This window comes from Terrapene carolina, unplaced genomic scaffold (genome assembly GCF_002925995.2).
Source record: "Terrapene carolina triunguis isolate 2854851 unplaced genomic scaffold, T_m_triunguis-2.0 Scaffold113, whole genome shotgun sequence".
NCBI classification, from domain to species: domain Eukaryota; kingdom Metazoa; phylum Chordata; order Testudines; family Emydidae; genus Terrapene; species Terrapene triunguis.
In genome coordinates, this window is record NW_020664464.1 from 31,106,256 (window position 1) to 31,123,080 (window position 16,825).

Consider the following 16,825-nt stretch of genomic DNA (forward strand, 5'->3'; position numbering starts at 1 on the left):
TTTTTTTTTTTTTTTTTTTCTAGTTCAATCTTTATTGTTTTTGAAAACTACTCTTGTTTTATTATGTGGGAGAAAAACGAGTCCTCACTCTGAGTTTGAAGCAACAAGCTAGAGGCAGTTTTATTTTCGAGCAATTGCAAATGCATGGGAGAGTACTCACAGGCAGGGGTTCCCCTCCCAAGGCAGGTCTCCGTTAGGTAAACAGTTAGGCAAGCTTTTATACCTTTCATTACATACAATAATGAGCAACAAATGTATTTTGTTATACATTTTCTTCCTGATATCTCACTTTTCTCATTAATTTCTGCCAGAGTCTACATTCCATTCTTATCTAACACAAGGTCAAAACGGTATCTCTTACAGTCTGTTCTCATTCGCTTTCTACTCACCTAGGCCTTCAAGTCTCGCGTTATTAGAGTCAGTGTTAGCCTGACTTTGTTAGCTTGACTCTTGCTCTATTCCTAGAGACTAAGATCTCTATGTTCAAATTCCCTTTATCCCTTTCTCCACTTCCACAATTTAAGTGCTCACAGTCTCCTTGTGATTTACAGGAGCAGTGATTTAAGATAAAACTGGGGTGCATCTTTGGGTGCAGAGGATCTGGGATTTCTGTAAGTACCGAGGGGCTGGATATCACAAGGGAATGATTCAGAGGGACTCAGGAATTCGGGTACACCTATTGTTAAACCTGCAAGGTGAAGCTAGGGCTGGCATAGTCCAGACCAGAGTGCTTGAGTGGCTGAAAGGATGGTGGTGTTAGGGAGCTGACCCCCAGCTACCACATGAAAGTCTCCCTCTTCTGGAGGCAGGGGTAACAAGGTGACTGTCAATCCTGGGTGCCCTGAGAACTGTCACAACAAGACAGTTCAATGCCGTGTTAAATGGCCTCATGTTAAATAACCTATATTCAGGGTTGGCTCCCTTCAGCCTAACTCACTCCTCTAAATTTTCACCCTTCCCTGGAAGGAGGAATGAGGGCAAATGTGAAAGGTTTCCGAAGTTTGTGAAGACTCAAGGTCTTCCCTGTTTCCCGCAGGCTAATAGGCACCACCAGGTATCTCCTACGTCTCGAGTCTACTCAGGTTTGTCTCTGGGATATTGAGCTCTCACCCACAAATTGTGACAAATTATGGGCTTTACTTAAGATGAAATCTTCATCTTTTAATTCTTCACTCCTTAGTAACTTAAAATCAGGCCTCTATGATGATGTGAGGAAGAAGGAAAAACTATTGGACATCCTGCTCTTATTGCCCCAAAGGAAAATTTTCTTCCTGACCCCAAAAACCAGTGATCTGATCGGATTCCAAATCTGAGAAACACCAGACAAACTGGGAGGGTGGGGTAGTAACCTCAGCAGAATGGCTGCTGCTTGTCCTTGAGATCTTCAAATATAGCAATGCACAATGAAAGAATCCTTTCTCTTTTCCCTCAAAGCCAGCTGGGCAGCAAGGAGAGATGGAGAAACCCATTTTATTCCTCTTCCCCACACCTCCTTGTCCAAGCATGACCTCCACTTGTGTTCTGGGTGGAGGCACTGGGAAAGATTGTGTAATAGAAGGGCCCTGTCCTTCTATCTCCTCTCAAGACTACAGTGGGATGAAAGGCTACAGATCTAAAGAGGAACTGTGGTGCAGAAGGAGAACCTGGAGTGGCTGGGCAAAGAGACTCCGACAAAGAGGAAGGAGGGAAGTGGGCAATGGATGTCAATGAAGATGGCGAATATAGTGGGGGGAAGGGGAGGGACAACTGGAGGCTGTGTATGTAGGGGGGTGAGACTAAGGTTTGCTTGGAGAAGAAGACTAGAATTCCAATGAGGAACCTGGAGTGGAGACAGACTAACTAGGTGAGGGAATGGGAGTGGTCAGGAGGAGCCAGGAACAGGGAGGAGATGGGGCAGAGACAGGGATAATTTGGAGGAAACAGGGCAGGAGTCGTGCTTAGGGTGGGAATGGGCATGTGAGTCGGTGTCTGCTAAAGCACACTTCCCTCCAGAGCCTGGGATTCCTAAGTCACCCGAGTCTCTCAATTCCTCTGCTGTCAGCAGATGCCTGTGAAACCCACTGGTAAAATGTTCTGGTCCACATAGAAGATGCCAGTCTGATACTACTATTAGTTATGTTGTTAGCTCAAGCAATCATTGTCTGTGTGATGGATCTAAAGGTTCCAACTCTGCTGGTGGCCCAGGTGGATATCGGTCTGATGCTCCATGATGTAATTTTGGGGCGGGAGGGTTTCAATTGTGTGTTTTTTGTTTGTTTTTGATAATTATTTTTTTTTATTTAAGAACAGATAAAATACACAAATCTGGAGATCTAGAAGGACATAACCATATAAATTCAATTCTCTTCTCTTAAAGTGCCTGCTCTGCTTTCTGGGCTAGATCCTAAAAATATTGTAGCAGTCCTGAATGAGGAAGAAGGCTATCATCAAATTGGACCAGCAGAATATTGCAGAGAATACTTTGTTTTGTCTGTGACTATAGCATTTGCCACACAGTTGGAACAGGTAATGATTATTATTCACCTTTAAGCCCATTATGCCAATAAAACGTTTATAGCAGGGTTCGGCAACCTTTCAGAAGTGGTGTGCCGAGTCTTCATTTATTCACTCTAATTTAATTTAAGGTTTCGCGTGCCGGTAATACATTTTAATGTTTTTAGAAGGTCTCTTTCTATAAGTCTATAATATATAACTAAACTATTGTTGTATGTAAAGTAAATAAGGTTTTTAGAATGTTTAAGAAGCTTCATTTAAAATTAAATTAAAATGCAGATTCTCCCCCCCCCCCCCCCCCGACCAGCGGCCAGGACCCGGGCAGTGTGAGTGCCACTGAAAATCAGCTCGCGTGCCTCCTTCGGCACGCATGCCATAGGTTGCCTACCCCTGGTTTATAGTATGTGAAAAAGTAATGGTTTGGCTATTGTTTTCCCATTTCCTGTATTCCAATGCAAGACTTATCTTTTAAATCTTTATCATCTTCTGGTGAAAGAATAGTATTCATTTTGGGCTAGATTTAAAGTTGTATTTTGAAAAATTATACATTACTTTATACTTGGTAAGAATAATTTTATTATGTGGACAGTGTAAGATTTATGATGTCAAACCATTCATTTATTGTCTTCAGCATTTGGGTTTGTTATTGGTGAGATAGGTACATTAAAAGTACATTGGCATCACTCAGCAACCATAACTGATTTCTAAAATAGTGGTGTTTGTTTTTGTTTTTTTTATTTGGAACTTGCCAAGTTGTTGGGGTTTTTTAAAAAAAATTTCTTCGTGTAATTAAATTTAGAATTCTAATCAATCAAATCAACCTAATCATGGAACTGTAGTTGCAAGTTTAAATGTGGAGAACTTCTTCTCCCTAATACAATGTTACACATTTTACTTAGCTGAAGCTTGAAAACTTTTGATCCTCCATCTTAAAAAATACAGATCTCTGCAACTTGAGGTTAAGGAAGCTCTGTTTCCTATAGAAATACCCTAAGTCATCCTAAGTTCTTTCTAAGATGCAACCAGCCCAGAAAAGACAACATGCTCTCTCACACACAGTAATTGGGCTCAAAACTATCCAAACAATAACTTTAATTAAATATAACCTATTTCTTCAAATATAGACATAAATAAGTTTAGAGAGATTTAACAAATGGAAAATGTGGAGCGTTCACAACAAGCTGCTTTTTGAATTACAAGGACACAAATAATTGTTAAAGATAAGTAATACTTTCAAGTCAGTGTAGTTTTTAAATGATCTGTAACTCAAGTTATTTGAACTTTCTTCAAACCTTACAGAAATATTTTTCTTTTCCTTGAGTAAATTTGGGAATTTTCCATGCCAAAATCATAGGGAAACAAAATTAGAGCTTTATAATGAAATTGGTTGGAATCATAGGACCAGATTTTGCTACTTTTACATTGAGTACCTTATTTGAAAGTGGTATTGTTATGCTTATAAGAAGTACATGGGATCTTTTTCAGGGGAAAAGGCAACATGCCGCATTTATTGAAGATACAACAATTAGCATATGCATTCAGTCTCACCGCCAGTCGATGTTATAGTTACCAGTCCAGAGCAACCTAGTGGCCAGCTAGGTTGAGCGCGGGCAGGGAGGAGCCGGGTTCTGTCAGTCGCGACATGATGCTCCAGGGAACTCTTGGCAGGACGAACCCAAAATTTAATGGCAAAGCATCCTGTTTTATATAGTGATCTTCCTTCATTGGGACCAATGAGTTTTGCACCGTCATGCTGTAATCAATTGCAGTTTGATAAGTGCTTGTTTTCTTAAATTGTTCTTCTTTATTTTATTTCTTCATTAGTCTCTTGGGGAATTACCCCAAGCTGGTTTTGATCACAGCTGTCTTGTCCCGGTAGATAGGTGCTTGCCTCATCTTTAGAGTTGTCAATCTGCCCTTCTTTGACATATCAATAAGGGCATGTTGCAATCTTCTGGCGCCTTTGTCTGTCCTCCTTAGAACATCGGTCCAGTGATGGCCTTCACACTTATCTTCTAACACACACGTTCCTCGTTCACACACAAAACAGGATTGATTTACAGAGAACATTTGAACAGGAACATCAAATTGCAATGCAGGAGAAAACAATCATTGCATGCTTTTTACTTATTTCAAAATACAAATTTTAAACCTACAACAAAGCGGTGACACTAAAGGTCTATTACTGCCTTGAAATCAGCTTCAGACTCAAGATTCTGGTAGATGCATCTTTACCAATGGCACACGAGGCCATTTCTTTCTGCTTTCAGGAAGGGTGGCTGGCAGAATATGGTCATAGAATCATAGAATCTCAGGGTTGGAAGGGACCTCAGGAGGTCATCTAGTCCAACCCCCTGCTCAAAGCAGGACCAATCCCCAGACAGATTTTTGCCCCAGATCCCGAAGTGGCCCCCTCAAGGATTGAACTCACAACCCTGGGTTTAGCGGGCCAATGCTCAAACCACTAAGCTATCCCTCCCCCAAGAAAAACAAAGGAGGAGGATTCATAATTTCTTTTTTCCTTTCTAGTCATCTTTCCCCAGGTTATAGAATCATATCAAATCATATCACACATCAATACATTTTAATACATTCTACATTATTATTCTTTATCCTTCATTCTAAATTATACAAAATACAACTATAAAATCCTAGTACTACAGTATGATCTAGTTGCTGGGGCACTGAAATGGGAATCAGGAAACCTGGGTTCTATTTCCATCTCTACCATTGACTTCTGTGACTTTGGGCAAGTCATTACACATCTGTCTCTCTGACCTCCCTTGTTTGTTTGATTGTTTCCAAAGTGCTGAGAATCTAGACACTCTTACTAGGTGTTTGTACAGTTCCTATTTTGTTGGGGCCTTGATTTCAGTTGGATCCTCTAGGCACTAATGTGTAATACAAATTAGGGCTGTCAAGCGATTAATTGTGCTGTTAAACAATAATAGAATGCCATTTATTTAAATATTTTTGGATGTTGTCTACATTTTCAAATATAATTGAAATCAGTATAACACAGAATACAAAGTGTACAATGTTCACTTTATATTTAATTTTGATTACAAATAGTTGCACTGTAAAAAAAAAATTGCGTTTTTCAATTCACCTAATACAAGTACTGTAGTGCAATCTCTTTATCATAAAAGTTGAACTTACAAATGTAGAATTATGTAAAAAAACAACAACCAAAACCTGCATTCAAAACTAAAACAATGTAGAACTTTAGAGCCTACAAATCCACTCAGTCCAAGTTTGTTTACATTTACAGGAGATAATGCTGCCGCCTTATTATTTACAATGTCACCAGAAAGTGAGAACAGGTGTTCGCACGGCACTATTGTAGCCAGCATTGCAAGATATTTACGTGTCATATGTGCTAAAGATTCATATGTCCCTTCACGCTTCAACTACCATTACAGAAGAGACGCATCCATACTCATGACCAGTTCTTCTCGATAACAATCCAAAGCAGTGCAGACCAACGCATTTTCATTTTCATCATCTGAGTCAGATGCCACCAGCAGAAGGCTGATTTTTCTTTTTTTGGTGGTTTGGGTTCTGTAGTTTCCGCATCAGAGTGTTGCTCTTTTAAGACTTATGAAAGCATGCTCCACACCTCATCCCTCTCAAATATTGGAAGGCACTTCAGATTCTTAAACCTTGTGTCGAGTGCTGTAGTTATCTTTCACATTAGTACTTCCTTTACATTTTGTCAAATCTGCTGTGAATGTGTTCTTAAAATGAACGTGTGCTGAATCATCATCCAAGACTACTACAGGTCTGTCGCATCTTACGCGCATTTAACATGCGCAAATTCAGCTTTACGCGGTCGGCAAAAACAAAAAAAGAGAAAAATAATAATTTAAATACTGTACCTGTAGTACGGGCGATTCCGCCTGCCATTACACTCAATGTAATTTTGACTATACGCGGTTTTCACTTTACGCACTGACTGCGGAACGTAACCCCAGCATAAGATGAGACAGTCCTGTATAACATGAAATATATGGCAGAATGTGGGTAAAATAGAGCCGGAGATACACAATTCTCCCCCAAGGAGTTCAGTCACAAATTAAATTAAGGCATTTTTTTTAACGAGCGTCATCAGCATGGAAACATGACCTCTGGAATGCTGGCCGAAGCATGAAGGAGCATATGAATCTTTAGCGCATCTGGCACGTAAATGCCTTGCAATGTCGACTACAAAAGTCCCATGCGAACTCCTGTTCTCACTTTCTGGTGACACTGTAAATAAGAAGAAGGCAGCATTATCTCCTGTAAATGTAAACAAACTTGTTTGTCTTAGTGATTGGCTGAACGAGAAGTAGGATTGTGTACTTGTAGTTTTGCATTGTTTTATTTTTGAGTGCAGTTATGTAACAAAAAAAATTTACATTTGTAAGTTACACTTTCACGATAAAGAGACTGCATTACAGTACTTGTATGAGGTGAATTGAAAAATACTGTTTCTTTTGTTAATTGTCTTTACAATGCAAATATTTGTAATAATAATATAAAGTGAGCACTGTACACTTTGTATTCTGTATTGAAATCAATGTATTTGAAAATGTAGAAAAAGATCCAAAAATATTTAATAAATTTCAATTGGTATTCTATTGTTTAACAGTGGGATTACAAATATGTTTAATCATGATTAATTTTTTTGAGCTAATCGCGTGAGTTAACTGTGATTAATCAACAGCCCTAATACAAATTAAAGCTACCCCACAAGTAGTCCCATTGAAGTCTTTTGGATTGCATCTGAAGTAAAGTATCACTCAGCATGAGGAAAAGTGGCAGTCTGGCCATTAATATGGAAAGACTGACTCTCCATGTATACAGATATTTTAAAACATTCTTGCAATCTGGGATTTAGGTTAGTCTGGTCTTCTGGAGTTTGAGACCGTTTTTGCTACAGTATTTATAACTCTAAGCAGATGCTTGAAGGCAGCTGTAATTATTGGTTTGTAAAAATAAATTGATTTTTCTTCCCCACACTTAGTTAATTCCTAGTACAATGAAACTTCCAGAACGACAGCCTGAGTTTTTCTTTTACTATTCGTTACTGGGAAATGATGTAACAAATGAACCCTTCACTGATCTAATCAATCCAAACTTTGAGCCAGAGAGAGCATCAGTTCGAATACGCAGTACCGTTGAAGTCCTTCAAGTTTATTTTTCTGCACAGCCAAAAATACAGGTAAATAGTTTCTTCTCACCTATGGTAACCTACATTAAGTAAAATTCTATTTGGATCTAAACTTGCCAGTCTAGAACTTTAATGAAGTAGACTTCAAAATCAATAATATTATATAGATGGCTAATCTTTTGTCTTGTCATCTTTGAGCTTATTGTGTAATATTTATAAAGCCCTCTTAGAGCTTGATTCTGCTCCCGTTAAAGTCAATAGAAAAATTCCCAAATGGGAGTAGGAGTGGGCCCTAAGTGAGACAGTTGATGAACAAGTCATATGGCAAACATAACACATTTTGTCCTTTTTTATTAGTCTGTTCTTTAAATGTGAAGCGTAGAGCTGATTTTATAGGGTTTTTTTTCCTGTTGTACCTTTTCTCTACTGAACTATACAGTTTTGTTTTAAAAATTTATATTTTAAACCATTGTAATTTATTTAAATAATATTACTATGTACCTAAAATTATTTTTTCGGATTGTTGCATTTCACAATTGAATAGCATTTATTTACAAAGATTCTTTAAATTTTTATTTCTGTAGATAGGACTGTGCTGAGCTGGCATATTAGAATTTAACCCTGATGACGTCCTGCCTTGATACAAAATACTTGTATGTCTGGCATATTTTTTTTTTCTTTATCACGTAAAAGAACTAATTCTTATTGTAACAAACTTTTTTGAAATAAGCATAGTGGGCTGGATCCTCATCTGGTCTATATTGGTGTCACTCCATTCATATGAATGGAACTATTCATCTACTTAAAGTTAAGCACATACTTACATGCTTTGCTGAATTGATGTCAGAGTGCTTTGCACCATTCAAAGCCTTCATCATTTGCTACAAAGGCATATTTATTGTTAAGGAGGATCAGATTTATTGATAGGGTTTAACAAAGACAAGAAAGAATAGCTATTCTTTTCTCCAGATAAACTTTTTTTGAGGGGGTGGGGGGGTATATACATTAAAAAGGAACCCATGTTGCGAGAATAGATATGCTTATATGCACTCCTTAGGACCAAACTTTACTCCAGGTGTGCAAAGCAGCAAATTCTTCTTGAAATCAACAAGAATTGGGTGCATGTATTTGAGCACAGAATAATAACCCTAAGCCAGGAATTAAAGAGCTCTAGACTTCCCCTAGTAGTTCATAAAGTCTTTATTGTTAGGATGATACTTGAAGTATGTGGATGCATACAGATACATAACTTACCTTTTTCCCTTCGTATATGTCTATGTCTACACTACGCAGCTTTTAGCGACACAGCTGTGCTGCTACCGCCATGCCTCTAAAAGGCGCGCACTGTAGCCGCTGTTTGTTTGGCTCTCCTGCCGACAAAAAACTTCCACCTCCAACGAGCACTGTTAGTGTTGTCAGCAGGAGCGCACTCCTGCTGACAAAGCGCTGTTCACACTGGCACTTGTCACGGGCAAACCTTTTGTCTTTGGGGGGGGGGGGGGGGAGGTGTTGTTTTAGTTTTTTAACACCTCTGAATGACAAAAGTTTTCTTTCACTTGCTAGCGTACACATAGCCTACCTCACTGTGGTGTAGATAATTGTGTATCTTGGCTATCAACTACAGTGCCTGCTCTGAGAGAATCCTTACCCAGATTGATACAGAGATTTTAGGGTCTATTTACACCACTCCAGCCCCTTTATTCAGTGTAAAGAGACTAGAGAGGGGCTGGATCTCACTCTTAATCTTGCTTTCATTTCTTTTTAGAAAGAGGTTCAGTTTCAGACATTGACAGTGGGAGATGTAAATACATATCTCAAAGTTATTTTCTGAGCACTTCTTTTTACAATAGATCCATCTTTGCTGTGGGGACCAGTCTCTTGGAAGCACTGAAATACCACTAACTGGATTGCTGAAGAAAGGAAATGTGGAGATTGATCAGCACCCTGTGTCAGTTGAAGGGGCATTCAACCTTGTTCCACCAAATAGAGCCAAGCAAAAATTGCCACCATTGGCCTTAGATATGGGTCCTACTGTTGGGGTATCAGTAACCCTACAAAAGGAAGGCATAAATACCCAGGTACAATCCACTCATTTAGATTGTGGTTCAGCTGCTGTTCTAAAAGATAAAAAATAAGTTTGATTTTGTTGAATCAGATTTTACACTCTAAATCATGAAAAGAAAAGCCTGAAAGAACAAGCTACAGTATATTTGTTACTCTATTTTTACAGCTCCATCTCTGTTTATCCATGCCATAAGAGTAATCTCAAATTCTGTAAATATAGTAAAGAGTTTTTCAGTGCAAACTATGATTAATAAGAAAATTGTATTTTGTTCAGTCATTGATCCACTTAGACCGTCAGACTGAGCCAGAACACTCGCAGAAAAGAGTTTTGTCTCCCACACGGGATAAAACAAAGAGCCCACAGCAAAGATCTCAGAGTGCTCCTTCTGCCCCACTTCAGAATGGCCATTCTCCTCCCACAAAAGATGAAGCGACAGAGAGCGAAGTAGAAAGTCTTCAATATGACAGGGGCACAAAACTAAACAAAAAAGGTTGGTGATTTATGCCTATCAATATCCATAATTATAAACCAACTATTCTTAAATGTTTTCATAGCACAACCCACAGATTACCTCCTGGACTCATCCTCTCCCATTTGTGATCATATCCTTGTGGCAAATAAGAATCGCTTATGTGGAAAAAATATTAGAGTAGTTAATGTATTCTAGCTGCCTTTTTAATGTGTGTTGGCAGCTGAAAATAAGTAGAAGAGCCAGCCCCATGTAACCATTGCACTGTAGACCACCACTGATCTATGGACAGCAGTTTGACCAGCAGTGCCACAAATATCTAAAGACCTCTCTCTGAATTTGGGAATTGGTGGGTTAGAGATTTTTGATAAAAATCTTTAGATACTTTCTTTAATTTGTAGGTGAAAAGGTCTGACATGAAAAAATACATTAAATGGGGAAGGAGAGGAAGAGCATAGGATATTTAACCCTGAAGTTAAACTTCTTTAAGGAACTGGGAAACAGCTCCTCAACAATGGTCTATGCGAATCTATTTTTTGTAAGAATTTTGTGCCAATTTTAATGATTGTAGGGCATCAACTTCATGAAACCTAGGAGTGATTCATTCTTAAGAGAAAAGGAAAACTATTTACAGATTAACATTAAATATTTAAATGTACAATAGAACGTCACTAATTTTCTATTTGCTAATCCATAAATATGTTTTTCTCAAAACCCAAATCTTTCCCATTTCTCATCAGAGATTTAATAGAAGAGGAATTAGATTTAATTAATTTTGCTAAATATTGACCATTATGGAAGCCCCAGTTTTGGTTCCTTGGCTAAGGTTCAGTTGAATTTTCCCATTTTCTACTGTGTGTGGAGGGAGTGGGAAGAAGGAAAAAAACCTATTGTATTTTAAAAATCAGTTTTCTTGTAATCAGTAACTACAATCAGTATTGTACACTAATCATAACTGTGGTTCTTGCATCCAGTCACTGCAGGGTAGAGTGAAGGTGGATTGGGTGCTTTAATTATGCATTTATATATTTGAATATATCTAGATTTCTTTTCAGTTAATCTTAACTCTGAATTACCTGGGTTTGTAATGCTTGTTTTTGAGGTAATTCAACATCTCTGCAATTTGTTTTACTCTTAAGTTACTGATGTGTAATCATCCTTAACTCCTGGTTTTACATAGTTTTTATCAGGGAATCAACCAGAATGCAATGAGTTATTTTACTAAATAAAATAACCTAAACTACTTCTGACAAAATAAATGAAAAAAAAAAAAGTACATTTTTAATAGGTACTGTTCTTGATTTTTGTTTTCTCACTCATTAACTCACGTCACTTTTCCCCAGTGCCTGGTGCAAAATAATAAGACCTTATTGTAAAAAACAATATGAACAGTTCACTTTTATACATATACTAAAGCTGGCTGGAATTTTTTTGGAATTTGAAACTTGGACAGAAATGGAAACAAAATGTTCATGACCTTTCTTGACCAGCTCAGTGAGTAAATACTTTCCAAATTGTAGGCCACTTTCCAAATTGTAGGTCTGAGAACACATCTATGACTATAAATGCACATTAATTTATCTGTAGATTACCTGGACAATACCAAGTACCACAACCATAAAGCATTTTTGATATTGCCCAAACATTCAGTGATAGCATAAAAACATAGACAAAGGAGACCCAACAAAGGTGTGGGTGGGTTTTTTGGGAGGGGTGGTCGAAGGGGGATATTTGTATTTAATAAAATAAAAATCGAAGAACAAGGCCCTGAAGAAACAGTGACACTGTCTGTTGAACATTATTCAAGAGTTCTCAAAGAGGCATATTAGTCAAGCAATATGATTGGCTAAACATCCCAAAACAGTGGAATCAACAAGAACTCAGTTTATTTGCTAAATGGACTTCTTGTTACTCGGCTTTCTGGGAATGGTCCTATACCATACTATACGGGGTAAACTCTGGGTCTCAATCCTGCTCCGTTTATTCAGGCAATAGCCCTTTAATCATTAATAGTGTTTCTCTAAGAAAAGTCAGCTAGATTGGGCCCTTAATCTGAAACATGACAGGGATAAAAATCACGAGCACAGGAGTTAATCTATAGATTATGGGGGAAATGCAGAGTTGTATTTGCTGCTGGTGTTTATTATTTAAAAAAAACAAAAGACATTTTTGCAAGTGTGGAAGTAGTTATTCCTAAGTCATTTCACAATTATCTTTCAGAGCTGGTGGTTGAATCTTGCAAAGAAGTTAACAACCAAGAGTCTGAAGAGCTAGCAGTTTTCAAATCTCAGAGCAGAGCAAAGTCGCCTTTACAGTCAGAGCTGCAAAATTCATGTAATGCTCACTAATGTTCAGTCATAGAAAACTCTAATCAATGCAACTCTGTTTAAAAACAGAAAATAGAAGTATTTGTTTCCATATACCCCTGAAAATTTGTCAACCGTATTGCTTAGATTCATTTTTTAAAATTGTAAGTTGCTACAGATTTGTAATGCTTGTGATGAACTCTGATTCCTGTCCAGTCATTTTGGCTACATAATGCAATTAATGAATCTTTTCAGTAAAGGGTAAAATACTACATTTTTAACTGCCCTCAAACAGTTTTCCGTGGATCCCTCTATATATTGAATAGCATACTTTGAAAGCCATCATATTTAGCTTTCTCCTGTACCTTTCTTATATTGCTACTGTTAATGCTACAAAACACCAGCCAGCAGAAGATAGATGAGTTTTTATTTATTTTACCTCTTTTTATTAGTGTGAGACCATCTTCAAAAATATGACAGAAAATTGCACCAGGTTTGAAAGACCAAAAGCAGAAGAACCAGTGTTTAAGGATATGCTGTAGTAACTAATTAAAATTAGTTTCACTTATAAAAGATAATCCTGTCCCTATCTTAGATCATAAAATAGGTTTATTCACTCCTCAACCTATCTTTTGAGATGTGAAGAAGCTATGCCTTGGTAGCCTCATTCATCAAACCCACAACTTGACCTGCTGTCAGCTCCCTGGAGGAGCATTTGGGAAGGTAGGGTGTAGATGGTAGGGCACTGGACTGGAACTTAGGAGGCCTAGCTGGCCAGCTGATTCATCTTGGGCAAGACACACAATCTTTCTGTGCCTCAATATCCCCACCTGTAAAATGGAGATAAAACTTCTTTGAAGTGCTTTGAGATCTGAGGATGAAAAGTTCTAAATAAGAGAGGCATTATTACTTAATCTAAGCACTTTCATTCCACACTCCCAAGCCTGGGAGTTTGCTTCTTTCCAAGCAAAGGATCTATCCAGACTATTTATCTGATACTTCATCCCTTCAAGGAAAGCTTGTAGAATCTGTGTCCAACCATTTTCCTTGGTAATTTGCATGTGACTAACGTGTTATTTTATTGCACATACTAACTAAACTCTTAATGGGTGTTTTTTACAAGTTTTGATGCTCCCTAAAATCTCAGTGTCAGGTTCTAAAATTAGTGCCGAAAGACCCTCTGTTTACCTATTTTGTCAGATTGAATATACTTACCAGTGCTATATAAGTAATGAGTGCCCATTTTAAAGTGGATGGTAAAGTAGCCTCCCCTTCGATATTCCTTCTCATACATACTGTAAAGCTATGATCATATGGGATTTTATCTTTCCAAATGGTTTCCTCTACTTGAAAAGTGGTAACTTAAAAATTGAAATGCCATTTCTCATGTCTAATGTAACACAGATTGTACTGTGTTTCAGAGTGGCAACCTGTCTATTTCCATTTAAAGTGCCAGGCATGTCGTGTCATATATAAATAATAATATTATTTTGGACAAAATGGAGGATAAAACTATATGCAAAACACCTTGTATTTATATTTTCAGCCTTGAATGCTGTAGCACCTGTTTCCCAGTCCCACCCTGGAGCTGCGTCCAGTGCTTCTGAGTCTACTTCAGGGCAAAAAATTGCAGTTCCAGCAGCATCACATCATTTTTGCTTTTCAATAGATTTACGGAGTATTCACAATCTCGAGGTTGGGTTTCCAGTCAATTGCATTTTAAGGTATGATGACCTTACTGTAAAAAAGGGTATTGGGTTTTGTTTTGTTTTGTTTTTTTGTCCCCCTCCCGCCCCCATTTAATAAAAAAAAAAAAAAAAGAAAGAAAGGAAAACTACACACGGTTTGGAATATTGGTAGCGCAGGCAACCTGATGCCTTCTCAAGTAGCTGCCTTTCAGTGGTGGGCAAAACACTTTGAAATGTTAGGTTTGCTCATCACAAATGAAAGTTGAGAGTTCTAGTAGTGTATAAAACATAGTACAGACGCCCCCCAGGTTATGCAAATCCGCACTTACGGAAAAAGTTCCGTAAGCTAGAAATAGGAGTGTGTGGTGTTTTTTGACGTAATGGTCGGGTATACGTTTCCGATTTACGCAAAATTCAAGTTACACAACGTGTTCCGGAATGGAACGCTTGCGTAAGTTGGGGAGCATCTGTGCTTATTTATATTGGATTTTCCTATTGTGCCTATCACTTGAAAATTTCAGACCGTGTGATACAGACTGTCATTCAGCCCTAAGAGAAGACAAGAAGATTGTTTGTTTCTTAGGCACAATTCATTTTTAAGCTTGAGTGGGATCTTCTGGATTGTAAGGGAACACACCTTCCCACCTCGTTGCTAAATGGAAGAAGTAGAGAAAATGCACTCCAGTACAACAGAGCTCAGAGTCAAATTGTCGTCATGCATCACGTGTGAGCATTTTGTTTTAGTACACAGAATATTTTTTTTCCTATTTAGTATATTCCAAAATAATTGTGCTGATGCCAGAGATGATTTTTCTTCAAAGACCTAAAAAGCAGACAAATATTCTAACTAACAAGTTGATATGCATCTTCTGTTACATTTTCAGAGAAGGTCTAAACTAACTTTTTAAACAGCAATATTTACATACACAACCAGAGAAAGTTGGACTTTTAGCAGCAGCAGGCGCTTAAGCAGCTTTTTCAAATACAGATTTGGAATGGAGAAGTGTTCTTGTTGGTTTGTGGGGTTTTTTGTTTAAGTGCTTATTGTTTTCAGGATTTAAATGTAATTGTTTGTAGGTAATATTCAATTTAAATACTTGTTGATCTCTGCAATCTAAATCTGATATGAATATTCCTTTCCCCCACACCCTTACAGAAACTAGATGTGTGCTATAGAAGGCTAAAATGTTAAATATAACTTTCATAGTCCTAAAGATTAGCAATAGCTATCAAGGGCGTTTGTGTTCAGATGATAATGAACTTTGGCTCTGATTCTGCACTGTTAACGTAAATGGGAGCTGTTGAACATCAAGGGCCAAATTCTGATGTTGGATATGCTTGTACAACTGACATTGCACATGCATATTCCAAAAGTAGAATTTGGTCCTAAGCTACTAGTGTCATCAACTGATGATGATTTTCCTTGACTTTCTTGCCTACAAGAATATGACTTGAGTTAAATTTGCATTTTCTTTTTTCTCGTTAGGTACTCATATCCATTTTTTGGTAGTGCGGCACCTATTATGACAAACCCTCCTGTAGAAGTGAGAAAAAACATGGAAGTTTTTCTACCCCAGTCCTATTGTGCATTTGATTTTGCAACTATGCCTCATCAGCTTCAAGACACCTTCTTCAGGTAGCACTTGTATTTTTATCTTATTACATGAAGCATTATTTAACTGTTTTTAATATAGAAAATATTTGTAAATCCCAAGCTTTGTAATTTAGTGTCTTAGAATAATTTAAGTTGTGTAAAAGAGAAATCCAGCAGTTAGTAACCAAGAATACTTAAGATATTTTTCTTGCCCTTTGAGACTGTATAGTCTAGCACGTAAAGGTCAGATTGTTCAAACCTTACTCATATTTTTGACCGTTTACTTAAACAGGAAATGTGGTGATAAAAATTGGAGGATCTGTTTGGGTAAATTCTTATCAAAGTAAGGGCTAGTTGATGTAGCCTGAAAAAAACAGTTCTGCTTACGCAGAATCATAGTCAGTTTTCTAGGGGTATGTCTATGGCGGGCAGCGATCGATCCAGCAGGGGTCAATTTATTGCACCTAGTCTAGACACGATAAATCAACTCCCCAAGTGCTCTCCCGTTGATTCCTGTACTCCTCCACCGCGAGAGTCATAGGCGGAGTCGACTCAACGTGGTGAAGACACCACGGTAAGTCGATCGAAGTACATCGACTTCAGCTACGTTATTCACGTAGCTGAAGTTGCGTAACTTAGATCGATCCCCCCCCGCCCAGTGTAGACCAGGCCTAGGTGTGTAACCTACTCTAGCTGACTTGAAGTCTGGCAATCAAACCAGCCATAACCTGTGAAACATAGTTGCTGTAAGGATTAGAAAAATGAAATTGTAGTGGAATGTTTCCCCACTATATTGCTCCCTTTTTGTAGGCATGTGAGTAGGGTGGAGAATATCTTTCACACGTACTCCCACCCAAAAGCCTAAACCAAAGTGGTATTTTGGAAAGAAGGGTAGAGGAGAGAGGTTTTGTAGATTGGTATTTTCAGAAATGGAAAAGGCCTATAAGATCATCCAGCCCAGACCTGCACAACGTGCGGCCCGCCGGGGCTCACTGTGCGGCCCGCGGGGGCTCACTCTCAAGCCTGGGAGGGAGGGGGAGAAGCGGCGCCCGCGCCGC

The 16,825-nt window shown here is 38.2% G+C and overlaps 1 protein-coding gene across 2 annotated transcripts in view; it reads left to right on the plus strand.

The window, feature by feature from the left end:
* CEP120 (centrosomal protein 120) overlaps positions 1-16,825 on the plus strand; it is a 72,455-nt gene that overhangs the window by 13,116 nt on the left and 42,514 nt on the right. Inside the window, exons 5-11 of one of the 2 annotated variants that reach the window (XM_026652407.2) lie at positions 2,357-2,505; positions 7,499-7,696; positions 9,496-9,723; positions 9,984-10,200; positions 12,400-12,513; positions 14,032-14,209; positions 15,660-15,809. In XM_026652407.2, coding sequence (XP_026508192.2) covers positions 2,357-2,505; positions 7,499-7,696; positions 9,496-9,723; positions 9,984-10,200; positions 12,400-12,513; positions 14,032-14,209; positions 15,660-15,809 — 1,234 coding nt within the window. The remainder of the gene's footprint in view (positions 1-2,356; positions 2,506-7,498; positions 7,697-9,495; positions 9,724-9,983; positions 10,201-12,399; positions 12,514-14,031; positions 14,210-15,659; positions 15,810-16,825) is intronic. The other variant, XM_026652408.2, reaches the window with a different exon arrangement.